Source organism: Pteropus vampyrus, unplaced genomic scaffold, assembly GCF_000151845.1.
Source record: "Pteropus vampyrus isolate Shadow unplaced genomic scaffold, Pvam_2.0 Scaffold488, whole genome shotgun sequence".
In the NCBI taxonomy this organism is placed as follows: domain Eukaryota; kingdom Metazoa; phylum Chordata; class Mammalia; order Chiroptera; family Pteropodidae; genus Pteropus; species Pteropus vampyrus.
In genome coordinates, this window is record NW_011889269.1 from 246849 (window position 1) to 272860 (window position 26012).

Consider the following 26012-nt stretch of genomic DNA (forward strand, 5'->3'; position numbering starts at 1 on the left):
GGCCCCGCCCGCCCAAGCGTCGGACGCGACCCCGCGTCGAGCCATGGTGAGTCCCGCGTCGCAACCCCGGTGTCCTCGCCGCCTTCGCGCAGCCCGCTTTGGGCCGCCAGCCCCCAGCTTGGTGCCTCCTGCGCCTGCTTTGGGCTGTCGAGCGCTCCTGGGACTCTCCTCCCTCCCATCCCCCCTTCTTTTCTTTGATCTGTCTGTCTGCCCCACTGTCTGGCTCTATCCCCAGTGGGCATTGCCCTCTCCCTTTCTTTCTTCCTCCTCTTCTCCGCCCCTTCCCCCATCCTCCTTTGAGTCTCTCCCCTAATCCACACACCTCCCCTAGCTGTCCTCTGTCCTGACCTGTGCCTTCCTTTGCAGGATCTTCCCTCCCCCTCCTGGTCCCAGCTCCTTACCCGCGGGAGACCCCTGGGGGTTGGGTGCTGCAGCGGCCCTAGAAGGGGCCCGGCCTCAGGTCATGAGAACTGACCTGCCTGGAACCACCATTTTCCATCCCGGTCCCCAGCCCGGTGAGCCGGACCCACCCATCCGGCCCTGGGGGACCGGCCACAGCTGGGGCTGGGCTGGGGCCAGGGACATTGCCAAAGTGGGAAATTCCTGCGGAGAAGAGAGGCTACCTCAGGATAGTGGACAGAATGGGGAAGGGGGCTCACAGTGCCAGGGGGCGTGACGCTGCCAGAACAGACAAGAGATGGGAGTTGTGAGGTATCGGGAGAGTGCCCCCGAGCTCACGCTGCAGGGAACCGAAGCAGTCTCAGGATATTCCCGCTGCAGAGGGGAGAAAGCACTGGCAGAGCTCCCTGCAGGGGGTAGGGGACCCTGGCAGCAGCAATTTAGGGCACAGGAAGCCGGAGGGCAGAGTTAAAAGGGGAAGCCCGTACCAACGGGAGTGGACACTATACTGTGAACTTTAACTCCAGAAGTACTCGCTGAAGAATCACTGCAGGAGTGGGCACTGCCAGAGAGCGCCCACTGCGGGGGTGAGGTGGGGAGGACACGGCCTAGGGGGTGCTCACTGCAGAGAGTGGAGGAGGGGGAGAGGCCCTGCCAGGGGGCGCTCCCTGCGGTGAGTAGAAGAGGAGGAGGAGCAGTACCGGGGCTGCTCTACCGAAGGAAGGGCACCCCCTGGCAAGGAGTCTGGAGCAAGAAGAGGAACTGGGCCAGGGAGAGCTGACTCAGTCTCTCTGGTCTCCTCTTTGGTCCCGACCGACTAGAGGCCCGGTGTCTGTGCTCCTGCCCGCCGCCTCCCACCCCAGACCCCTCCTCCCCTCCCGCCGCTGTCGTTTCCTGTGGCTGAGACTCTCGCTCAGCCATGAGCTCACCGCCCCTAATGGGTTGCAGCTGCCTCGCTGCTCCAGCTCTAGCTCCCCCCTCCTGGCCTCGGAGCGCACGGCCCACTCAGCCTACCCCCGCCCATCTCCACCCTCCCCCCACCCACGCACGCTCACTGCGCTGGCTGGGTCCCCGGAACACTGGGGGGTCTGTCTGCTCGCCCACACTCAGTGAGGCTGGGTCTCTGACGCACTGAATGTCCCGGTCTGGAGTGGTTGCCCTAGCTTCTCACGGTCGGGACAGGCAGGCAACTCTGCCTGAAGAGACTCAAAGTAAAATAGTATGCAGTTTTGTCTTCAGGGCAAAAGCAGGGGTGGGAGTGGGGGGCGGGGTAAGGTAAAGAACTAGAAAAATTCAGCAGTGAGCATCTTCTTGCTCATTTACTGCAAGGAAATCCGATAAAAGGAACTTCAAAGCCATCTTAAAAGAGAAATAAGTTTGCAAAAGAATAGCCTGAGGGGTAGTTGTTTATAGAGTGTGGGATGGAGAATGATAACCCATTGGATTCACTTAGGGAAGAAAGTCTGGAGGAAGCAGGGCCTAGTCTTTTGAGACAGTGGCTCAAGGTAGAGAGGCTGGTGGAGAGGTCTTGCTGGAATCAGAAAAGATTTCATCTCCAATACATACCATCAAGGCCTGTTGCTCCTTTCCCCACGTGTTCCTTTTGTGACTTTTTCCTCTTTTAACTGTCCCCACCCAGTTCTTTGTAACCGAATCCCACACGCTCTGGGAATGGACGATTGCTTCATAGCCATTCTGAGAGAGGGAAGAGGGGTGCTAGAAAAACTCAAGAAAGATAGCCCTCCTTCTCACCCAATGACCATCTCTAGCATATGATTGTTCTTGGGTGATGGCGCTGCCACTTAAGATAGGGATATCCAGATGGTAGGTCGTGTGAGGAGGGACCTGCGGTGGCTGTTTGAAAGCCCCCCACCCTACAGAGCTCTCAGCCATCAGTAAGTCCCCTGACGTCCCAGGAGCCTGTCTCTTCCCTCCTGGGTAGGACCTGTGCAGTTGCCCTGATTCATAAGAACCAGGGATTGCCCTGAACAGAGACATTCACGGCAAATTCTTTCTTGATCTCCAAAGCTGAGACCTCAGAGCTCTTGCATGGAGTGCACTGTGAGGCCTGGACACTCTGACTTGGCCCAGCCCCACTCCCATCCTGGGCTAATTCAGCCAGCATTTCCTGAGGGCCCTCTCTGTGCACACACTGTGCACACGACAGGTCCCAAGAAGCCACGCTTGGGTGATCCCTAGGGATCTGCAGCCTGATCTTGTCTCTTCCAGGAGCCCGAACCAGTGGAGGACTGTGTGCAGAGCACGCTCGCTGCCCTGTACCCGCCCTTCGAGGCAACGGCCCCCACACTGTTGGGCCAGGTGTTCCAGGTGGTGGAGAGGACTTATCGGGAAGATGCGCTGAGGTACACTCTGGACTTCCTGGTGCCCGCCAAGCACCTGCTTGCCAAGGTCCAACAGGAAGCCTGTGTGAGTGGCTGTGCATCCCTGTTTTATCTCCCATGAGATCCTCTGCCTTACTCCAGAGAGTAGCTAAACCAACTAAATTCTTTCCACCCAGAGTTGCCACCTTCCCATACTGATCCCCTAGAGGCACTGCCCCTCAGATGCTAGCGCACACACACACAGACGCTCATCTTCCCCAAATATTGACCCCTTAAGAAACATCAACTCCCAAAGACCCTGACCCTTCAGATCCAATTCCAGACATATTTTCCCTCATATTGATTACTCAGGATACTAACTCCCCCAGACATGGCTCAACAGAGATCCTTTACTTTACAGATATAAAGACTTCCTAAGAGTCTCTGACTCCTCCAAGACAATGGCATCTGCTGACAATGTCTTTGAAATGACTCAGTTCTTACCCTCCCACACACAGAACTAGCTTCCTACCACCAGAAAACTGACCAGTCCCAAGCCTGTCCTCTGCCATATGAACACGCCAAGATAACCCCTCTTGCTCCCCTGGAGTTATAACCCATCAGGCATAAGGCCACTCCTGCCTAAGATGATCCCATTCTAACTGCCCCCTCCTGTTGGTTTCATCTGCAGAGGCCTGAGCACAGCCTCCCATCTCTCTCTCCAGGCCCAGTACAGCGGTTTCCTCTTCTTCCATGAGGGCTGGCCCCTCTGCTTGCATGAGCAGGTGGTGGTGCAGCTAGCAGCCCTGCCCTGGCAGCTGCTGCGCCCAGGGGACTTCTACCTGCAAGTGGTGCCCTCGGCAGCCCAAGCACCCCGCCTGGTACTTAAGTGCCTGGCCCCTGGGGGTGGGCGCGTACAGGAGCTGCCTGTGCCCAGTGAGGCCTGTGCCTACCTATTCACACCTGAGTGGCTACAAGGCATCAATAAGGACCGGTCGGCAGGTCGCCTCAGTACCTGCCTGCTCTCCTCACCCTCTGGGATTCAGCGGCTACCCTGGGCTGAACTCATTTGCCCCCGGTTTGTGCACAAAGGAGGCCTCGTGGTAGGACATCAGCCAAGCACACCGCCCCCAGAGCTGCCCTCTGGACCCCCAGGGCTCCCCAGCCCTCCACTCCCTGAGGAAGCCCTGGGCACCAGGAGTCCTGGGGATGGGCATAATGCCCCTGCTGAAGGACCTGAGGGCGAGTATGTGGAGCTACTGGAGGTGACACTGCCTGTGAGGGGGAGCCCCATGGATGCTGAGGGCTCCTCAGGCCTCTCCAGGACCCGGACAGTACCCACCCGCAAGGGTGCTGGAGGGAAGGGCAGGCACCGGAGACACCGAGCGTGGATGCACCAGAAGGGTCCAGGCCCTCGGGACCAGGATGGGGCACGCCCACCCGGTGAGGGGAGCAGCAGCGGACCCTCCCCCGGCTCTCCCCCGGGAGCTGAGGCTCTCCCAGAGGCACCAGCCCTGGAGGTATCTGAGCCCCCAGCAGAGGCACTGGGGGAAGCCTCAGAATCCTGCCCCCTGAGGCCAGGGGAAGTTGGGGGAGGAGCGGGCCAGGGAGGTGAAGGACCACCTGGCACCCCTCGGAGGACAGGCAAAGGAAACAGGAGAAAGAAGCGAGCTGCAGGCAAAGGGGCTCTTAGCCGAGCAGGGGACAGTGTCCCACTGATCCCTGGGGACAAGGAGGAGACCAGCCAACAGGAAGTCCTCATCAATCTGCCTTCACCAAATGAGCACGAACTTCCAGGAGGCGGCCCGGTAATGGAGGAGCATGAAGGCTCGAGGAAGCCAGAGTCTGGGCCGAAAGAGGAACTCAAACAAACAGACGAAAAAGAGCCTCGGTCCCCAGAAGCTTGTGGGCCTATAGAAGAGAGGGCCAGAGAGAAAGAACAGGAAGGACCAAGCCTCGTGTGCATGGCAGGTGAGATGACACTGAGACCAGTGGGGCAAGGGCCAGCCTGCGTTTGATAGGCCTCCGGAAGGGGGCTGGAGGAGGAACAGAGATGAGGCTGGGAGCAGAACAGCCACACCCAGCCTCACTTCAGGCCCATAGCTCTGCCCATGTCTGTGCAGGACCCACAGGTCCCGAAGGGCTCCTTTCAGACGCCCCAACACTACCCCTGGAGACTGTGCAGGAAGTGAAAGGGAACAGTATCTCAGAAGAGGCTCCTCCAGTCTCCATCTCTGATGACCCTGACATAGCTTGGGACTTGATGGCATCTGGATTTCTCATCCTGACTGGTCAGTGGGCATCAGTGTTGAAGAGAAAAGGGTCAAGGAAAGAGAACAGTTGGGGTGGGGTGCAGAGGGAGGCAGGGTGGATGGGAGGTAGCCAAGGCCTGCCCCCAGCCAGGACAGCCTGGCCGTTTTGTGTCTTCAGGAGGGGTGGACCAGAGTGGGCGAGCTCTGCTGACCATTACCCCACCGTGCTCTCCTGAGGAGCCCCCACCCTCCCAAGACATGCTGAGCGCTGCTCTTCATTACCTCCACTCACTGCTCAGGTAACCAAGGCCCTGCACACTAACCTCCTGAGTCATGAGGACCTTGACCTCCTTTCTTCTCAGAACATTGACAGCCTGACCTCTAGGACATCTACTTCTTCAACCTTCATGTTTTCCAAGTCATTAACGTCTGACTTTACTGATCCCCTGCCCTCCAGGATATCTACATCACTCCTCAAAATCAACATTGCTGACTTCCGATATCCTGAAACACTAGCCAGATTATCAGGACATCGATTCACTCATTCAACAACTATATTGAGCACCAAGAACCTATTAGGGACCATGCTACATGCTGGCATTGAATTTATACCCTCAAGAGCATGGAATTCTTAATTTTCTAGACCCTGATCCTGTGACCTAGTAGCCATGTGAATATAGACTCCTTATTACTGGGTTATCACCTCTTAGACACCTATCCTACACTTTGGCCATTGGCCCATTGCCTCCAGGAACATACCAGGAACTAACATACCAGGAACTAACTTCCCCTGTGAACTAGTAACACTAAAGCCAGGCCCTGTACCTCTTTCTTCCCAACACACACACACACACACACACACACACACACACACACACACACACACATCACTGCCTCCCTGGATCTTCCTGCCCTCACAGGCCTGATCTGCAGATATTGGGGCTGTCCATCCTGCTAGACCTTCGCAAGGCACCTCCCCTGCCTCCAGCGCTCATTCCTGTCCTGAGTCAACTTCAGGAAACTGACCCTTTGAGACAGGTACTTCTCCTGATCCAAACTCTTCCCTGGTAGCCATCCCAGGCCTTCCAGTTGCCCACAGTTTAGGGTTATTCTTCCCCCCTCAGGACTCTCCCCTCGTTCAGCGGCTGCTGCTTCTCAGTAACGATGACCCTCCCACTGAGCTCTGTGGACTTCAGGTTTGAGCCCCTCACTCCCACCTAGTCCCCCTCAGTAGTGGAGAGTGGAGAAGAGGCTGGCTGGAGCCCCAGGGTGGTCCCTGAACCCCTGAGTGCCCAGATGAGAAACCCCTTGCTTTCATATGACTACAGGGTGCTGAGCAGCTGTCAGAGAATGATCTGAAAAGAGTGGCCAAGCCAGAGGAGCTGCAGTGGGACTTGGGAGGTCACAGGGAGCCCTCTCCGAGCCACTGGGTAGAGACACACCAGGTAAGCTTCGCCTTTCCCACCCCAGAACACCGGAAGCCAGGACTGACCCAGCTGAGGACATTCTAAGAGAAAAAGCAGATATGAGACATGCCCAAGGAGTTGGGAAAAACTGGTTTCCCTTCCATTCAATTTAATAAATATTTATGGCTCACAAACCATAGGCTACTGAAGAGACTAGAAGAGTATATTAAATAAATTCTCAATATGACATTAAACTGCATATGATTTTTGGTGGGAGATAGGTCAGAAACAACTAGAGAACAGTACAAAATAGTGTCACTGGGGTTCTGGAAAGAGCTGAGAATCAGGAAGGCTGGTTCTGGTTCCGTGTGACCTTGGACAAGTTATTGTACCTCACTTCTGGAGATGGTGCTTTTCTGTACCTGTTCTGTGCACCAACAGCCAAGCCTCAAGATTCTTGCCCACAAAGTACAGCAATTGTGATATAATCTGACTCTATGAAGCTAAGTGCCGTGAGTATTCAAGAAAAGAGGTATAAGTCTACAGCCATGCCACCCTGAATGTGCTGGATCTCGTCTGATCTCGGAAGCTAAGCAGTGTCGGGTCTGGTTAGCACTTGGATGGAAAACCACCTTGGAATACCAGGTGCTATAGGCGTTTAAAAAAAGAAAGAGAAAAAGAAAAAGAAAAGAGGTATAAACATGATCTGAGCTGAGCATTAAAGGGGGTCTGTAACATGGTCTCTAAGTCAAGTATCAAAGGGGACATGGATCTGAAAAGGCCGAGAGGAGACTTTTATAGGGTGAAGACTCAGCACAGATAGAGGAAAGGAGACTCGAGTTTACTAAGCTGCACAGTGTGTCAGGCCCATGCTAGGTGCTTACATAGCATCTCTTTAAAGCTCACAAAATCTGGTGTGTCTTATCTGGACTTTACAGTTAAGGAACCTGAGGTTTACTAATTGTATAACTTTGGGCAGGTTTTACAATTAGTAAGCAACAAATTCAGCAGCTGAAGCCAGCATTGCCTCCATAAAAGTCTCTGGAACTACCCACCTCCACCCTAGGGCTGAGGCTTCGTATTTTAAACTCTGTCCCTGGACTCCATCCTTATGTGCGTGTTTCAGGAGGTGGCAAGGTTGTGCCGCCTGTGCCAAGGTGTGCTGGGCTCTGTACGGCAAGCCATCGCGGAGCTGGAGGGAGCAGCAGAGCCAGAGGGAGAGGTATGAAATGAGATGGGACAAAAGGGTGCGGGGTGTGGGCTCTGATGGAACCCGAACAGTCAACTGCTCCCTGCTCCCAGGAGGTGGTAGGAATGCCTGAGCCCCTACGGAAGGTGCTGGCAGATCCCCGGCTGACAGAGCTGCAGAGGGACGGTGGTGCCATCCTGATGAGGCTGCGCTCCACCCACAGCAGCAAGTATGAGGCGGGTGTGGGGTGGGCAAGTGGACAGGGCAAATGGAGTCACAGTAGAGGGCTGCCAATAAATCAGCTGCTGTATCTGGACAAGATATTATGATTTTCCCACTAATTAGCCCATAATCCTCACAAGGTTCCTACGTGCTAGTTACAATTAAAAATGGGGATTTGGAGGATCAGGAATGTTAAATGTCTTGGCCAAGGTTAGTCAGTAAATGGAAGAGTTGGGATTCAAATCTAGGGCCATACTCTGACCCACAATGTTGTGCCGCCTCTCATGTTGGGATGAAAGGATGGAAGGGTGGGGTGACAAAGACAATGGTTCATTCTGCCTCCCCACCCCTTCCCCAGGCTGGAGGGCCCAGGCCCAGCTACACTGTATCAGGAGGTGGATGAAGCCATTCACCAGCTCGTGCGTCTCTCCAACCTGCATGTGCAACAGCAGGAGCAGCGGCAACGCCTGCACCGACTCCAGCAGGTGAGACAGGACCCCCGGGACCCTCTTTCTCGGCTTAGGGGCCTGGCCTCCAGCAGCCCCTTTTCTGCTGATACTTAGAGTTGATGGTGTTCTCCTAACCTGTCTTGGTTGACTGGCCCTCCCTCTCTCCTCACCTCCCCTGGAGCTTGGTCGTGGTCAGTGTGAGAGTCAAGAGGGGGATAGAATCTCAGGACCAGAGAAGAAGAAAGGCCAGATCTCCCCCTCCCCACTGTTTATGTTTGATCAAGAATCTTTAGTGATTGTGAGAGATGCTCTGGTATCCTACGGGTCTGGGAATTGCTGATTGACTGGAGTGCCTGCCTCCTTAGTGCAAAACTAATAAACATCTACCGATACCAGCTCTTTAGCTCACTGCCACCTATGCTCCCTCAATTTCTTATACAATATCATCCCCCAAACCTGAAGCTCAAAAGATTCCTACCTCCCTCCACCTTGGAAGGAGAGGGTAATGAAAGCCTTAAATGCCTTGGGAACCAAGGCCTCTTTGTGGGGAAGATTCATGGCTTCTCTCAATCTTGGTTCTTCTCTCCTGGGGTTAAGAATCCCATAAGGATTTGCTCTCCATCCTACCAGGTGGGGTAAAAGGGGCTTTGAAATCTGATTGTTTCTCCCCAGCCCCAAGCGTGGTGAGTGAACACCTCAGAGAAGGGTCATCTCAGAGCCACTGTTCAAAAGGCAGGGAAGGGGGTGGGGTGGCAGGGCTGTTTCCTGGGATTTCTGCACATTGGCTTCCTCCATCCCAGTATCCAAGGTGTTGTACCTCTACTGCTTACGTGCTTGCTTGTTAGCCGTTTTCCTCGACTGTTTAAAAGCCATTAGCACACAGAATGTGGAGCCTAAAGTGCTCAGCTTAAGTTCTAGCTCTGCTAGGAGTGAGACGTTGGACAAGTCTTGAAGCATCTCTGAGTTCCCAAGTCCTCATCTATGGAATGGGGATGATGATAACACTTACAGGGGTGTTAGGATGACCAAATGAATTCAGCAAAAGATTATAGCAGCATTCATTGTTGGCTCTGGTTATTAGGAACATTCTGACTTCTCATCCTCAGACTGTCTCACTCAGCTTCCAGCCTTTCTTCAGAGGGAAAGTTGACTTTTTTGATCAAATATCCCAGAATCAACATGAGTCCCTAGAGCCCGTAATCGGCAACTAGAGCAGTGTGTTTGTGCGCACACACTTACACACACACACCTCCCTCTTGGGCCATCTCTCCAGGCCTGGTCACTGGGCTCCCTGCCCGCCCATCATTGGTTTGGTGAATGTGACATTTCTCCTGGCTCTCCTTTCGGTCCTCATCTCCTCGTCCTGCCTCAGGCTAACACCCATTTTATCTATTTCACCTCCAGGCATAGCCCTGGAGCCCTAACCCACCTGCGTCAGTGCATCCTGCCAGCCCAGCTTTTCCTTCATCTGGTGCCTTACAGAGATCTCTTACTCACTTTCTCACTTGGCCTTGTGGAAACTACTACCATTCACTGTTATCATTCCCACTTCACAGCTGAGATGAAATGGTCCGCCCAAGGTTCTGTGGATCGAGTGGTGGGGTTGGAGCTGAATCTCAGCTTTCTTCTTCCTTCTTGCTGCACAGCCTCTTCCTCCCTCACAGCCCTCTCTCCCACCCCGTCTGCCCCAGGTGCTGCAGTGGCTCTCGGGCCCAGGGGAGGAGCAGCTGGTGAGTTTCACTGTGCCCGGAGACTCCCTATCTGCCCTGCAGGAGACAGAGCTCCAATTCCGGGCTTTCAGTGCTGAAGTTCAGGTGAGAAGGGGGAGAGTGGCAGGTGAGAGGAGACATGCAGGAGGAAGTGGGAGACTGAGTGGGACTCAGGACCACGTCTGAGCACAGCCTCCCTTCTCCAGGAGCGCCTGGCCCAAGCACGGGAGGCCTTGGACCTAGAGGAGGACACTGCCTCCCAGAAGGTTCTGGATATTTTTGAACAGCGGCTGGAGCAGGTTGAGAGTGGCCTCCACCGGGCACTGCGGTTACAGCGCTTCTTCCAGCAGGTGTGTGCACAGCCTCTTTCTTCTATGCCCACCATTGTCTTTCTTTTGCCTGGAGAGGCTGGTTGGGTCGTTGTCAAAAGCAAGGACTCAGGGGGCCATCTGCTTGGCTTTCACTATTGGTTCTGCCACCAATACTTGCTAAATGACCTGGGACAAGATACCAAACCTGAGTGTGCCTCCACAAGCACCCACCTTGCAGGGCTGCTATGAGGATTATATAAGCAACATATTAAAAAAACACTTAGTGCAGAGTCCGCCACTAATAAATTTATAGAAGTAGTGCATATTCTTTCATCTAGACCGCTGTCTCCATACCAGCTCGGAGTGGCATGGTCAGGCAGTGATGCTGGAATAGTGAGGGGATGTGTTCTGAGAGGACTGGGAAGGTGACGGACATTGAGAAGCCATCAGCTAAAAAGGACAGGAACTGTCATCTGCAGCATGTGGGAGCAGCGCAGGACCTTATTCCATCCTCTCCACATTCCTAACCCCTTTGGCCTTGCAGGCACATGAATGGGTGGATGAAGGTTCCGCCAGGCTGGCAGGAGCAGGGCCAGGTCGAGAGGCAGTGCTGGCAGCCCTGGCCCTTCGGCGGGCCCCAGAGCCCAGCGCCGGCACCTTCCAGGAGATGCGCGCCTTGGCCCTGGACCTGGGGAGCCCAGCAGCCCTGAGAGAATGGGGCCGCTGCCGGGCCCGTTGTCAAGAGCTGGAGAGGAGGATTCAGCAACAGCTGGGAGAGGAGGCTAGTCCACAGGGCCACCGGCGACGACGGGCAGACAGTGCCAGCAGTGGAGGGGCCCAGCGGGGACCCCATAGCCCCTCACCCAGCCTCAGCTCCCTGCTGCTCCCCAGCAGCCCTGGGCCACGGGCAGCCCCATCCCACTGCTCTCTGGCCCCCTGTGGGGAGGACTATGAGGAGGAGGGCCCTGAACTGGCTCCAGAAGCAGAGGGCAGGCCACCAAGGACCGTGCTGATACGAGGCCTGGAGGTCACCAGTACTGAGGTGGTAGACAGAACGTGCTCACCCCGGGAACATGTGCTGCTGGGCCGGGCCGGGGGGCCAGATGGGCCTTGGGGAGTAGGCACGCCCCGGATGGAGCGCAAGCGAAGCATCAGGTAAGAGCCCTGCCCAACTGGTGCCTGAGAGGCAGGCCCGACTGCCCAGCAGGAAAAGAATATGACATTGTGGGGGGTGGTGACTCCCTCCCATGTCCTAGCCTCCGCTGCCACTCCTTGTTGTGCCTGCAGTGCCCAGCAGCGTCTGGTATCTGAGCTGATTGCCTGTGAACAGGAGTACGTGGCCACTTTGAGTGAGCCAGTACCACACCCTGGGTCTGAGCTGACCCCTGAACTTCGCAGCACCTGGGCCGCTGCCCTGAGTGTACGGGAGAAGCTTCGAAGCTTCCATCGGACACACTTTCTGCGGGAGCTTCAAGGTTGCGCCACCCACCCCCTGCGCATTGGGGCCTGCTTCCTTCGCCATGTGAGTGATCTTCTAAAACTTCTTCCAGGTCCTCTTCCTTCAGATATTTCAGCCCTACCCACTTGGTCTTGCTTCTCGGTATGTTCCCCACCCCCTCCCCACCAAAATGTACAGTCCAATATGCTGGGGCCTACTGCTATTCCCTGGACCCCTCTGGACCTACTCAGCCTCTGTATCCCTGTCCTAAAGTGCTGCCTGGCCTTCTCTACGGAAGTGTCATTCCCTAGGCAGAATGAGTGCTCCCTGGTGGCCTGCCCTTCCTTTGGGCTGCAGTGAGGATGTAAAGGAGGAAAGGGAGGGGCTTGTCTGTGGAGATGGCTTACTTATCTATTGGCACAGGGGGACCAGTTCAGCCTTTACGCCCAGTACGTGAAGCACCGACACAAACTGGAGAATGGTCTGGCTGCACTCGGCCCCCCAATCAAGGTAACCTTTTCCCCAGACTTCATGAGAAGGGGATGGGCCAGGAAGATGTAAAGCCCACCCAAATTCAAGATCTCTCAGGAAAAAAAATATTTTCCTGGATGTGCCCAGGAACATCACCTACCAATAATCTCCCAGAATTGCTGAAACGGGCACTGGATTGGGAGCCAGGTGAGCCTGTCTATCTCCCCTCTAACCTAGGGCTCCATGGAGGGTGGCCCTCACCTGCCCCGGGCCCTGCAACAGCCCCTGGAACAGCTGGCTCGGTATGGGCGGCTCCTGGAGGAGCTCCTAAAGGAAGCAGGGCCTGAACTGAGTTCTGAGCGCCAGGCTCTTGGGGCTGCTGTGCAGCTGCTCCGGGAACAAGAGACCCGTGGCAGAGACCTGCTGGCTGTGGAGGCCGTGCGTGGCTGCGAGGTGAGGCCAGAGCCCCAGTCACTATAGTTCAAACTGCTTAGTTCTCTGGCCTCTGAAGCAGTCTGGGCTGGTGAAAAAAGGACTAGACTCGAGGTTAGAGGACCCCAGGCTGTAATTTCTAACCAGTTGGATGGCCATAGTCAAGTCATTGAACTTCACTGGGCCTCAGGTTCAGCTATAAATAAAGAAGCTATGTCCTGCCCATCATACCATGATTCTACATCTGCCTGTCCTTTCCTATGCCTTTCCGAATTCTTACCTTTCCTTAAGATAAGAATTATCTTCCTGCACTTCCTCCTGCATCTCAGCACTTAACACATACCTTGTTCTCTACCTAGTCTCTTTCCAGCCCAGAACAGGTTCCAGAACAGGTTGGAAACCTACCGCCTCTGGGATAGACTTCTTTCCCATTGATTCTTTGCTGATTCTCTCCCTGAGGCAAAATTGTGCTTTCCCCTCCAACATTCAAAGGGTTCCCATAGTGGAGGCTGTAAACCCTACTATGCAATGTACCTTTCGTTTTCAGAGGCGGGCTGTGCTACTAAGCCAGGTATTCTGTGTGTAGTGACCAGTAGATGGATTCCAGGCCAAATTAGGGCTTCCTTAATTTCCAGACTCTCCCTGAGAATTAGTCATTATGCCCTTACCCTATAAATCCCATTTTTACTCCCCATAAAATATACACAAAATCCTCCAGGGCCAACGACCTTTCCTTTTCCTTCCTCCAGACAGATCTGAAGGAACAGGGACAGCTCCTACACCGGGACCCCTTCACTGTCATCTGTGGCCGAAAAAAGTGCCTTCGCCATGTCTTTCTCTTTGAGCATCTCCTCCTGTTCAGCAAGCTCAAGGGCTCTGAGGGGGGGTCGGAGACCTTTGTTTACAAGCAGGCCTTTAAGGTACAATGCCTGCAGGAATAAACGGGTGGTGGGGAATAAGACAGGAAGTCGTGATCTTCTCAAGAATCGGGATATTTTGGAACTTCAACCCCAACCGAGGTTCAGAAACTCCATCATCTAGAACAGGCTTTGGCCTGTAACTAACCATCAGTTAGGGTGTCGGGGTGATAAAAATCCCTGTCATAGGTCTACTCCTTGGGGTTTTCCTCACTGTTCATGAAGGAGACTCATGAGGCATTCCAAGTCAGAAAGGAGGACGACCCTTCTCATTAAGAACACACATGCCTTTTCAGTCAGAGGTGGTCAGGGGGATAAGGAGAAAGGACACAATATATATGTGGCTTAACTTGGAAACTAAGAAGCCAAGAGGCAGGCATTGCTTTAGGAAAACAGCCCTGGTATCCAGGTAAACACAGGTCATGACCTATGGTCCTAGATCAAGTTGTGTGGCATGATTCTAAGGTTTCCTAGACTTTGTCCCCCGACACTAATTCCAGCCCTTCAGGGGGGAGTACAGTGTAGAGAAAAAAAGATTAGGTTTGCAATAACAAAGGCATGGGTTTGAACCTTCCTTTTCTAATAAGCTATGATAAGCTCTTAGGCAAGTTGCTTCATGTCTCTGGGCATTCCCCTTCTGTAAATTATGGTTGCTATGGAGACTAAATGTCGAGCACTTGGCCCATGGTAGGTGTTGGGCAAACATTTACTGAACGTCTACCAGATGCCAGGCTAAGTGTAATGCTTTTCCATGTGGTACTATCTATCTGGGATTCACTTCATCCTCAACCCTCTCCTCTGCTCTTTCTCAGACTGCTGACATGGGGCTAACAGAAAACATCGGGGACAGCGGGCTCTGCTTTGAGCTGTGGTTTCGGCGGCGGCGTGCACGAGAGGCATACACTCTGCAGGCAGCCTCACCAGAGATCAAACTCAAGTGGACAAGTTCTATTGCCCAGTTGCTGTGGAGACAAGCAGCCTACAACAAGGGTACCAGGCAAAGCCTGGGGAGGGTGTGCTTAGGGGTCAAGGTTATAGCAGGAGGTTAGCTGGAGAGTGTGAAGACCACTTGGGACAACAGGGTGTAGAATGGAGAAGGAATTACTTACGAGAAGATTCAAGATATGATTAGAGAGAGATTGATGAGATAGAAATTAGTCTCAGGTATTCCAAAAGGAAAGAGGAATCTAGCAAATTTCAGGGAAGCAAAAGCAAATGGCTGGGCAAAAAGAGTAAGAAAATGTTCACTGGACTCGGGTTCCAGATTTTACTTGCTGTATGACCTGGTCTAGTTTGGGGGGTTTTGCTGGGTTTTGTTTTGTTTTGAATTCTCTGAACCTCATTCTACTCATCTGAACAAAAATGAAAAGTAATATCTATATTTTGGTGTGATAGGGAGAATTAAATAAGGTGATATATATGAAAGCACTTGATTAACTATAAAGGTATGTAAAAATGTGAGTTTCACTCCCAAAATATAGGGAAGAAGTTGGGCAGCTGGAATGGTAAATGGACAGGATGCAACATACAGGAAAGGAGAGACATATGTGGGGAAGAAGTCGAGGACCACTGTCTCCATCCATGTCGTGACAGTCGACAGGCAGAGTAATGAGATACCAGGAGAATAAGAGAGAGAGATGAGAGTTGGGAAGGAGCAAAAGGAAGAGTGGACCAAGATGATGCTAGGGCTAGAGCAGAGAAGGGGCAAAAGGAGGTTGGTAACAGGGTCTCTGTTCCCTAGAGCTCCGAGTGCAGCAGATGGTCTCCATGGGCATCGGAAATAAACCCTTCCTGGACATCAAGGCCCTTGGAGAGCGGACGCTGAGTGCCCTACTCACTGGAAGAGGTGAGGGCCACAGTGCTGGGGGTTGGCCCCCAGAAGTCAAGACCTTGACACTGAGGGCACAATGAGTGGGGAGACAAGGTAGAAAGTGAGAAAGGGTAGTGAATGGATATGTCTTCCCAGAAATTGTGGGACTGACTGGGAGGCCCTCTATGAGATGGAGGGTCTTTTCAGGGAGCCAGGAGGGCTTTTCCACACCAGTACCCCACCCTCCCCACCCCCCCCACTCTCTGCAGCTGCCCGCACCCGGGCCTCCGTGGCCGTGTCATCCTTTGAGCATGCCGGCCCTTCCCTTCCCGGCCTCTCACCGGGAGCCTGCTCCCTACCTGCCCGCGTCGAGGAGGAGGCCTGGGATCTGGACGTCAAGCAAATTTCCCTGGGTGAGGCACCTCTCAAGGGGTGGCTCCCAACAGCTGGGTCATTATGTGATGTTCAGGCTGCTTGCTGCTGAGCAATTCCTTTCTCTAGCCAAGTAGCCCAGTTGCCATGACAACTATTTACAGCTTCCCAATTGCTAAAAGAGCCTTCCATCTGGTTGCTAGGGTGATACTTACAGCAGCCTGTTGCTAAGAAGCACTTCTGTACCTCTCTCTCTAGCTCTCCTTGGGTTTCTATGGAAACTGCCTCAGCTTCCTGTTGTACCCTCCTGGTTCACCACGGCAATCCTTATAGTTTCCTGTCGCTTCTTCCCTGGTTGCTCTAATGATGCTGCTGACATTTCCTGCCTCTTGGTAGGGGGTGTCTCTTGCAAGTGGATTGCTATAGTGACTCACAGCTTCCTGTTGCTATGGAGCTTTTTCTTCCCTGATGGAGCAGCTTGGTTGCTTAAGGTAATCTAGAGGGGTTCAATACCCTGCTCTCACCCTAGCTTCCCCTCCAGCCCCAGAAACACTTGACTCTTCTGGAGATGTGTCCCCAGGACCAAGAAACAGCCCCAGCCTGCAACCCCCCCACCCTGGGAGCAGCACTCCCACTCTGGCCAGTGGAGGAATCTTAGGGCTATCCCGGCAGGTAAGTCCCTGCAATAGGGCTGGGCATGGGTGACCTCTTGGGCCACTTTCTGGGTGGGCTCTTCTGATCTTTCAACCCATGGAAGGCAGGGGGAGCCAGTGAGCCTGTGCTCCCAAAGAGGCTACAGGTTGGATATACTGTCCAGTCTGCCTTTCTCCTCTCATCCAGGCCTGGCTGAGAGGCACTAAGGTCAGAAGTGAAAAGGAATCTTTAATAAGTAGCACAGTGCAAAAGTAGATGGAAAGGGGAGAATGCCAACAGCCTGGTTTGGACTTGGATTAAATCAGCAAATTCAGAAACTGGGGAGAAAAGAGGTGAACTGACAGGCTTAGGGGAGAGAGAAGGGGGATATAGGAAAGAGGTCATTTCTTATCCTTTCAATTCACTGAAGTTTCTCTCCTCTAAGAGTCATGCTCGAGCCTTGAGTGACCCCACCACGCCTCTGTGACCGGGGTGAGTTGGTACCCCTTTTCTACCACATACAACACCCTTTCCCACTTGCATGTACCATCCTTCCTCCCCCCGCAGCTGCTTGGGAGTCAGTCTCTTCCTTCTCCCAACCCATCTCCCTCTTCTCTCCTGGCTTCTAGAGAAAATCCAGAACTTGGCTACCATCCCTCCTCTCAGCACATTTTGGTGTGGGATGGCAGTGGGACATAGTGAAGGACTGGAAGAGCACTGACTTCCTTCCCTCTGCTTCCTGGACAGAGAGGTCAAAGGACCAGCGTGTTTCCCTGCTACCGCTATCTCTATAGCTCTCCCCAGCTGGGTGCCTTCCCTCAGGAACCAGAGTGGCCATACTTGCTTGCCTTCATACCCTGGAGGCAGGGAAATTAGCCCTGGTGCAGTCCTTCCCCATCCTAGGCCATCCTGGGCCATACTCCCAGGGCACCGCCCCCACGTCAGGCCTCCCCAGACAGCCAGTGTTCTCCCCTTCTTCCCACCTTCTGGGTCTCCCTGAGAAGACTCGTCTCTGCCAGGTCAACCATAATTCCTGGTGACTCCATTCTGGGATGTCATAAGAAACAGCTATGCAAGCCATTTTATGAGGGTGAGGTGGGGAACTACAGACTTTATATATGTAATTACTGTTATTACAATACTATTGTTCTATTAAATGTATTTACTCACACTTTGTGTCCAAAGAGCTAGAGAGCAGTCCTCTGGGTTGAGGTGATACTACTAACTTCAACACTTCCCCTCAGCCATTAACTAGAACACAGAAAATAAAACCAAGGCTACAAGATACTCTGTACCCCTTCCTGGCCCAAAGCTGAGTATGGGCCAAGCCTGGGAAAATGTGCCTCCTCCACAGTGGCTCCCAGTGGCTCAATGCACCCTTTGGAGCTCCTCCTCTCACAATTGCACCCACTTGTTGAAGTTGAGCTAGTCACTGTCAAGCTGGGATTCGGCACAGTCCAGCAGACCTCAAAATTAGGTCCTCAGATCACACAGTACATGAGAATCCTCTAGGCTACTTGCTAAATGCTAATTCCTGGGCCCCACCCCAGAGCTACTGAAGCCAAAGCCTGGGGGTAGACCCAAGATTCCACTTTTGTTATCAGGCTCTTTGGGTGATAAATGCCTAAAGAGGTGCCTCTTTCCTGGACAGACTGGCCCAAGAAGGACAGGACATAGACAGACACTGCATCCTGTGCCTTAAGACACCTGTTTATTGGGGACACAACTCTGCGACAGGGATGACAGGAATCGTACCAAAAATAGCGACGTCTACAGGGCCCCTAAAGGGGCTTAGAAGGGTACAGTGCCCCCCCACCCCCACCCATTGTACAAAAATAAACTCTCACGCCTATGGACCAGCAAGGACTGGCAGAGTGGCTCCTCAATAGGGGCACAACCCTCTCTGCCAGCCCTGGGACCCCGTTCTTTGATCCTCACCCCTGCCACTTCTAAGGCACTGTGACTCCCCTGGGCCGGGTGGGTACTTCCCGCCCACTCTCCTATGCCCTCCACAACCTTCACCTCTGGTCCACCTGGGGCTGGGATATGGGTCCCATGCTGCCCCCTGCTGGCTGCTCTACCCAACTACCTCTAGCGCTCCCCCGCTCCGGCGGGGTAAGCTCACTAAGCTAACCGCCCCTAAGAGGGCTCCCTACCGTTCTTGGCCCCCCAGCCCCACCTCTCCGGATCTCGACAGCCCGGGGCCCTCCTCCCCTTCCTGCGGAGGACTGGGAGGGGTCTCTCCTGACGGTGCTCGGACATAGGGCTGAGATGTATCAGCCTGGGGCGGCCGGCGGCCCCGAGCTCGGCGGCTGTGGTGCACTTGCAGATGCAAGGCCATGAGCTCAGGGGCTCCAGTGGCGAAAGGGCAGAAGAGGCAACGGTGAAGGGCACCCCCCGGCCCGGCCTCGCCTCCCGGCCCCGCCCGCAGGGACAGGTCCAGGGGTTCGGCCTCACCGCCTCGCCCGTTGCGCAGGGTCCTCCCAGGGCTGGCGGGCTTTCGACGGGAACCCGGCCCAGCACCACTGGAAGGCCGGGGACTCGTGGCACCCTCTATCCAGGTCGCGGGCTGCGGAGCTGCCTTGGCTCCGGGCGTCTGGGCCGAACCCCGCTGGGAAGGGGGTGGCGGCTCTGGGGGTGGCCCAGGGCCGGCCCCACTCCTCTGCTCCCGGTGATGGCGCTGCAGGTGATACTTGAGCGAGCCGGATTGGGTGCCTGCATAGTCGCAGTGCGGACACTTGTAGGGCCGCTCGCCTGGGGAGAGGAGGGTGCGGTAAAGTCACAATAATGACCGCTGCCCGCCCCATCTGCATTTCGCTCAATGTACAGATCGCTGGACCAGGAAAATATACTGCCTCTCCACCCCTCTGATTTAATAAAGGACTGCCCAACGTCCTCATCTGGCCAGTCTGAAGGCTGCTGAACGTCATCTCTAGTGGCCCTCTCACCTCTCTTCCTGCCCTCCAGTGTTCTCCTCGTCCTGGAGGCTGCCCCCTTACCTGTGTGCACTCGCAGGTGCACTTTGAGGTGATGCGCTGAGCGGAAAGATTTTCCGCAGAAGGGACAATCCTTGCCAGTGGCCCCTCGGCCCCCTTCAGGCCGGGTCCCTCCAATTAACAGCCCATTCTCTTCTGCAATACAAGCGTTAAAGGAAGTCAGAGGGTACCTTTGCCCTAATCCTATAAGAACCACGCACCCCACAATGACCCCAGAAAATTGCTTCCCTTTTGGGCCCAGGAGGAAACAGCATGCTTGGGGGAATGAGTTGGATTTGCTGTAAATTGAGTTGGTGGTCTCAGAAGGTGGTAAAGCTCCAAGGGGGGGTGGGGAAAGCAAGAAATAAGATGCAGGTGCTTTTTTAAAGGAAGAGTACAGGAGGAGAGTGGTGGTGTCAGAGATGCCCAGGATTTGGAAAATCTCGGAGAAGCCCCTTACGTACCCTGCGTGGCAGTAGGTCTTGCCGTGGCCCCCACAGCCTGTGCAGAGTGCCCGGGCCCCTCCCCTGGGCGCGGATGCAGTGACGCCAGAGGGCCCAGTGCCCTGTTCCGGGCCCAGGTCTCCTCCTCGGCCTCCACCACCTCCTCTTCCTCTTCAGGCTCCTCGGCACGGTGCCGCCGAGCCCGGGCTGGGAGAGCAGAAGGCAGGGGGCGGAAGCCTCCGAAGCTGCGGCCAGCCCCAGGCTCAGCGCCCTCGCCATTGGGCCGGGCTTCGCCAGCTCGCAGGCTCAGGTAGCCTAGGAGGCTCGCAGGCTCACGGCGCTCAGCTGGTGTGGGCGCTGGGGCCAAGAGAAGCGCAGGGCCCAGCGGCTCATAGGCCAGCAGACCCAGGTCAGGAGGCTGGGGGGCCCGGGCAGGCCCAGAACCAGGCCCCGGGGCACGCAGTGGGCCCAGCTTGCTGGCGTGCACTTTCATATGGTTCTTAAGGAACCAGGGCTCCTTGAAACATCGGCCACACACAGGGCACGCATGATCGAAGGAGGCCTTATGCTTGCGCATGTGGCCCTTGAGAAACCAGGACTGCGTAAAGCTCTGACCACACACTTGACAACGGAACTCTGGAGGCGCAGGGGGCTCCTCAGGGGCGGCCGGCGCAGGGGCAGGGGTTGCCGCACGTTCAGGCTCCGGGTCAGGTTCCAGCTCTGGCTCTGGCTCCGGCTTGGGGACTGATCTGGATTCAGGCTGTGGTGGGGGCTGAGGCTGGGGCGCGGCCGAAGTGGCCGCCAGGGGGCGCTCAGGAGCTCCGTGGGCCGTCAGGCTGTGGTGTAGCAGCTCCTCCTCCTGGCTGGAACCGAAACTACACAGGCCGCACTTCCAGGGCCTGTGTAGGATGTGCAAGTGGCGTTCGCGCTCCGCCGCGGTGCGAAACTTGCCTTTGCAGAAGGGACAACGGAAGGCGGACGACGAAGGAGCTTGGGGCCGTGCCAGGCTCTCAGTGGCAGGGGTGACCTGCACGCCCCCTGAGCTTCGGGGTCTCCCCAACCGGGCCTCGCGCAATAGCGCACGCTCCTCCAACTCCAGCAACAGGCGCGCGGCAGGGCTGCGCGGGCGCTCAGGCTGGTGTGTGCGCAGGTGCGAGCGCAATAGGGCCCGCTGCGCTGCCCGGTGGCCGCAGTGCGGGCACTGGAAGGCCTGGGCACCTGGATGTGCCCTCAGGTGCAAAGCCAGGATGGAGTTGAAACGGAAGCGCTTCCCGCATACAGGGCAGGGAAAGCGTCTTTCGCCAGCGCGACTCTCAGACCAGCCCACCGCTCCCATTACTGAAGACCCCACGCTCACTCCTGGCCCGTTAGAGTAGCGCTGCAGATCCAGTTCGCCGTCGAAGGCCGGCGGTGACGGCGCTAAATGGCCACCCGGGGCACGGGGACGTGAGCCCTGTGGAGAAAGAAGTATATAGAGCAAAGGGTGGAGAAAGGAGAGTTGTGGGGTAAGCAAAGGCATGGAGGGCCAGAAGAACCCGAGGGAAGGTGGGCTGGGGCCTGAACCAGGTACACTGGGTACCCTTCCCACTCACCTTGGGGAATTTGGGGAAATGAATGGAAATGGAGCTGTTGGGGCCACAGAGATAACGTCTAATAATGGCAGGCCAGAAGAGAGAGGTAGGGAAGAGAGGGACTGTAGTTGTAGGTACTTGCAGGTTCAGGCCAGAGCTTCACTCACCTCCATGGACCCCCTTCACATTCTTTGGTTCTGGGGAGTGCAGAGGAGGAGGAAAAGCTGCTAGTGAAGGCAACAGGTGCTGAAGAGCTAAAGCAAGAGAGACAGATTTGGAGTAAAAGATGAGTCCTGATTTTCAGCACTGGGAAGTGTCACCCCCAACCCCACAATCTTAGCACCTTGTATTACTGAAACCTATCCCTTCTCCCTCCTTGCATCCTGAGGCAGGAGGGGGCTGCTGTCTTCAAAACTTGTACTCCTTGATTTGCCAAGCTCACAAAGCTCTCTGATAACATACTTCTTCCCCCAAATAGGTTTTAAATGCCTGGTCCAGAACTACCACCACCACCCCTGGTGGTGGAGGGGGACCATCACAGTATAACCCTCTCATTTAGTTTGGGCTTTGCAGCTTGATGAGCCAGTGGGGTGGGCTTGCCATGCTCTCCAGTTATCCAAATGGGACTAGTTGCTCTCAGACCCCTAACTAACCAGCCAGCCAAACATCCCTCCGGGCTCCACAATCCTTCCTTCTGCCCTTACCCTGTCTTTCTGTCTTTCCCCCTCATTCTCCCTCCCTCCGCTTGGATTCCTGATCCATTCATTTCCATTCATTACAGAGACTCATTCATGCATGGGAGAGAAACACCTCCCAGCAGCAGAGAGTCTGGAGACAGACAGAGGGGGAGGGGCACGAAGGGGGAGAGAGCCAGAGGGAGAGGGAATGAAGAGAGAGTTGGGGGGGAGGAGTGGAAGTTCAGGGGCGCTGCTGGCCTGGAGAAGGGGTTAAAAACTGCAAATACCAGATAGGATTCATCCCCATGTTTCAAACCTTGGAGCCTGCAGTTTGATGGGGCATCTCAGCCCCTTTGTCCAGGGCTGTTCCGAAGCAGGCTTTCCTCCTCTCTGCAGGGGAGAGGCTCCCTCACACAAGAGGAGGATTACACTGGCTCTGAGCTCAAGAGGCTGGAGTGAGGGACGGGGGGCGGGGCTGGGCCATCTGCACAGATAGGGGCTCAGCACATGCTCTGAGCAAGAAAGGGTTAAAATTCTCCAGGCTAAAATTCCCTGGGCCTGGGATGTGCAGAGCTCCAGTTCTAAGGAAGGAGAAGAGCACTGAGAAGAGGATGGGGTGGGGGTGGGGGGGCAGTCTCCTGATTCTAAGCTGTAGAGGAGGTTAGCATTAGGACTTAGAAGCAATCCCAGAATTAAGATTCATGGAAATAGGCCTGGGACGATGACCAGAAATTGGTCAGTATACCTTCCTGCTTACATGTAGAATTTTTTCTAGTCAAGGCTAGACAAATGTGGGCCTAACCTTTTTGTTTGTTTTTTTTTTTTTTTTGGTCTGAGATAGAAAGAATATTTGAGATATAAAATAAAGAACTTCCTTACAATAGACATTGTGAAACTGAAATGGGTTACTGACAAAGAAAAGGACTCAAGCATTACTTTGCTTAAGAATCTTTAGTGGAAGAGAACTGGGCCAGGAGTCAGCCCAATTTACTTATCAGCAAAGAGAAGAGGCTCTAGAGGTCTGAGGCTTCTTTAATTTTTGGTATTTAGTGAATGTGATAAGACACCATAACAGGCAGGTACCTGTTACATGTGGAATCTGGGTTATGGGAATTTTATTAACAGGAAGTTAATTAACAAAGTGTTCTTGTCCAAGGGTCACTAAACAACCTCCACCACCAAATATTTGTATTTTTTTAGCACCAAATTAAGAGCATCCACTCTCATCTTCTGGATTCTCCAAATAAATCCTTTTCCTGGGACCAAGAGCTAGCCAGGCTCACTAAGTAGTATATCATGAAAGGTGAATTAGAGTAGGACTGAGTGGTACAAGGCTATTGTGGGCCCAGTCTGACCATTAATAGCCCTGCAATCTTCAGCAAATCACTTAACCTCCCAGTTTACTCATCTGTTAAATAAGGGGGATGGACTAATTTATATTGATGGTCCCTTCCAGCTTGAAAGTTTTGTAGTTCTGAGTCACAGGACTCTTCTGGACCCCAGAGAGAAGTTAAAACAAATGGTCATCTCTTCAGTACCATGGAGAGTGCAGTGGGCTACCAGAGGAGCTACTGTGGCTACCTCAGTACGCTAGATAGGGCTATGAAGTGCTAGAGGGGCTACGTTTGCCATTTTAGCACCATAGTTACAGCTGAGAAAAGCTAGAGGATTTTTTTTTTTTTAATTCCTATCTGGGAGCCATGGGGGAGGGGAAGGAGAGAACAGTGGTACCAGGGGGATTATTTTTGCCTTTTGGATGACACTGAAAATAGACAGATGTAATAGAAAATAGATGTAACTAGAAGAATTTTAATTAGCTATAAGGAGTGTCCTGACAGTTACAGTTTGTACATCCCAGAATGAGTGACTGAGGCATCGTATTTGGGTCCATCACATTCTGTTGCTCTCCTGGGGATTCCCGGAACATCCTGGTGTACAGCCAATCTGGTATATTCAGAGGAAGCAGATGGTGGGGGAGGAGGGAGAAGGCTGGGAATACTGCATGGTCATAGCTGACTAACCTATGGGCACATACTCTGATTCTGAGAAGATTCTAGGGCCCCTGAAACTGCCTGTAGAATAGCAAGCAAAATAACTAATGAGAGGTTGACCTTGTATCTGAGGCAAGTAAAGAAGGAATAGGGCAAAGCTCCTTCCCCCAAAACAAAACAAAAAAACCTGCTGTGCACACAGCAATTTCTAGGATAGAAATGCAGTGATCCACAAGAAGACCCAAATTAGAGCTGTATTCTCAAGCTGGGTAAGTTTCCCCAGATGGTGGCCTCAAATCAACAGAACCCACTGAGAGACCCTCCTAGTCCAAGTCAACAGATTCTGAATCACCTCCACACCACACCAGGTCCTAGGCACCTGATCTTATGAGTTTTTCTCAATAGGAGAAAGCATTAACAGGGCTCAAGATTCTATTAACTGTCTTGGAACCCAGGTCATAAATGTACTGCCCATGGGCAATAATCAAGTTTTTTTTATAGTCAGGCCCTCAACACCATCCACGAGACTTAGCCAGACAGTAGCACTGACCTACTTTCCACCCCGACTGGGAATTCGGGGTTATCTTGCCCTTATTTGGGTTCCATAAGGATGCAAGGCCAGGGGTAGGGATCAGAAATCTTTCCAAAGCAACAAGCCAATTACTTTTATGTGCTTGGAGTGCTGGTGGGGAAGGGGGTGTGAACCACCAAACCTTACTGTGAGGGAAGGATGAAGAGGTTGGTGAGAAGACTCTGAGAAACAACAGGGACAGATACATAGAAACATACGCTGGACGGAAGACCATGCAGATTGTCCCTCAAGCCATGTGGTTCAAAAGTTTTTGGGGTCAAAGTGTAAGGGGCAAGAGTTCAGGACTACTGAGGTGTGGTCATGACTAGGCCTCTGTCACGAGTCATTTCTAATTCTTGATGTTTTCCCATCTGTTGAGAATCCTACACCTCCCAAGTCCTCTAACAATTATGATTATTGCATTAGACGGGGTTAAAAGGAGAGGGAGCTTCGTAGGTGGTCTCAAGTCAAGACCTTTATCACACAGACATCCCAATAGCTCACTTTTATGGTCTCTTCTCCATGGTCCTCTGAACCTCACGGCTCAGGTAGCTCCTCCAAACTGACCCCAGTCACAGCTTTTACACTGAGTTCTTGGTAAAGCCCCCTTTCCTCCATCCTCACCAACCGGAGTTGGGGACATGGAATCTCGGTCTAGACTCCAAATATACAGCAGAAGGCAAGGGGAAGGTACACCTGCTCACCTACTGCCATCTCAACATTGTGAATCCTATTCCAGAGGCATGTCCCAACTTGACCCCTCTTCTGAAAGTTGTGGAGGACCTGGATTTGGGGGAGAGGGCGTGGAGCCAGCCCTAAGTCCCCTTAACTGGAGCTGAACCTAGAAAGGTCAGTCTTAGCACCCATATGGGCCTCAGTCCTGGGATTAGGGGGTGGGGGTGGGCAGGAGAGCCTCTGGGAAAATCCACTTCCCAGAGGTAGGTTGGCAAGTAGGGCAGGACCTGTGATCCTGCACAGGAGGTTCTTCCGGCAGCACCCCAGACCCTTCCCGGGTTAGATAAGCCAGAAGGATGATGGGGGGCAGGGTTGGGAGACTGGAAGGCCAGGGCTCAGCTACCCAGGCCGGGAGAACAAAAGCTGAGTTGCAGCCGCCTCCGCTGCTGCCGCCGGCCGAGCTCTTTGTGACACTTTGTTTGGGACGCAGAGAGGGAAGCACCCCCCATCCACTCCCCTCCCCCACTCCTGCTCCCAGGGAGTTTGGGTCCCTTCCCCCTCTTCCATCAGCCCTACCTGGGCCTGGGGGCTCTCATCCACTCTGGATCACCGCTCGGCCGCCCCGCACCCCCAGGCCCCTCGCGCCCTGCCTTCGGGCCCCTACAAAGACGCCCGTCCCCGTCCCCCCCACCACCGCTGGCCTTTCCCCTTTGGTGTCCGCTTTCCCGGATCCCCCACCTTGCCCCCCCTCCCTCGAGGCCCCCCTAGCTCTCCAGGC

General features: G+C 54.1%; 3 protein-coding genes and 1 pseudogene across 10 annotated transcripts in view; 2 read left to right on the forward strand and 2 right to left on the reverse strand.

Moving 5' to 3' along the window:
• Positions 1-1289, reverse strand: part of RNASE13 (ribonuclease A family member 13 (inactive)) — a 35164-nt gene extending 33875 nt beyond the window's left edge. Inside the window, exon 1 of the mRNA XM_011382748.2 lies at positions 402-1289. The gene's annotated coding sequence lies outside the window, so the exon portion shown is untranslated. The remainder of the gene's footprint in view (positions 1-401) is intronic.
• On the forward strand, positions 7-17502 carry ARHGEF40 (Rho guanine nucleotide exchange factor 40). 4 transcript variants are annotated; one of them, XM_011382742.1, is made up of 24 exons: positions 7-46; positions 2629-2826; positions 3446-4691; positions 4844-5011; positions 5151-5271; positions 5893-6010; positions 6097-6168; positions 6301-6417; positions 7505-7600; positions 7681-7796; positions 8148-8274; positions 9930-10052; positions 10154-10297; positions 10803-11413; positions 11546-11780; positions 12120-12206; positions 12405-12620; positions 13349-13519; positions 14329-14506; positions 15258-15362; positions 15596-15739; positions 16228-16370; positions 16777-16823; positions 16961-17502. In XM_011382742.1, the coding sequence occupies exons 1-23, from the start codon at positions 44-46 to the stop codon at positions 16816-16818; spliced, it is 4581 nt and encodes a 1526-aa protein (XP_011381044.1). In that variant the 5' UTR covers positions 7-43; the 3' UTR covers positions 16819-16823; positions 16961-17502. The 4 variants fall into 4 exon arrangements, with proteins under 4 accessions (XP_011381044.1, XP_011381045.1, XP_011381046.1 ...); XM_011382743.1 differs by having other exon boundaries at positions 16240-16370; XM_011382744.1 differs by lacking the exon at positions 15596-15739 and having other exon boundaries at positions 16240-16370.
• Positions 6917-7035, forward strand: LOC111732764 (annotated as a pseudogene).
• Positions 17503-18020: 518 nt separating the features above from the next.
• ZNF219 (zinc finger protein 219) overlaps positions 18021-26012 on the reverse strand; it is a 14436-nt gene continuing 6444 nt past the window's right edge. For 2 of the 5 annotated variants that reach the window (XM_011382739.2, XM_023524712.1), the window contains exons 2-5: positions 21488-21574; positions 19771-21202; positions 19331-19462; positions 18021-19085 (exon numbers count right to left, since the gene is read on the reverse strand). In XM_011382739.2, coding sequence (XP_011381041.1) covers positions 18484-19085; positions 19331-19462; positions 19771-21202; positions 21488-21493 — 2172 coding nt within the window. In that variant the 5' untranslated portion in view covers positions 21494-21574 and the 3' untranslated portion in view covers positions 18021-18483. The other 3 variants (XM_011382738.2, XM_023524711.1, XM_011382741.2) reach the window with 3 other exon arrangements.

Bases quoted from the DNA above. Each gene is read 5' to 3' on its own strand.
- ARHGEF40 (XM_011382742.1), top strand. The intron at 6,011-6,096 runs GTACTTCTCCTG...TTCCCCCCTCAG, and splicing joins AAACTGACCCTTTGAGACAG to GACTCTCCCCTCGTTCAGCG. The intron at 10,053-10,153 runs GTGAGAAGGGGG...TCCCTTCTCCAG, and splicing joins CTTTCAGTGCTGAAGTTCAG to GAGCGCCTGGCCCAAGCACG.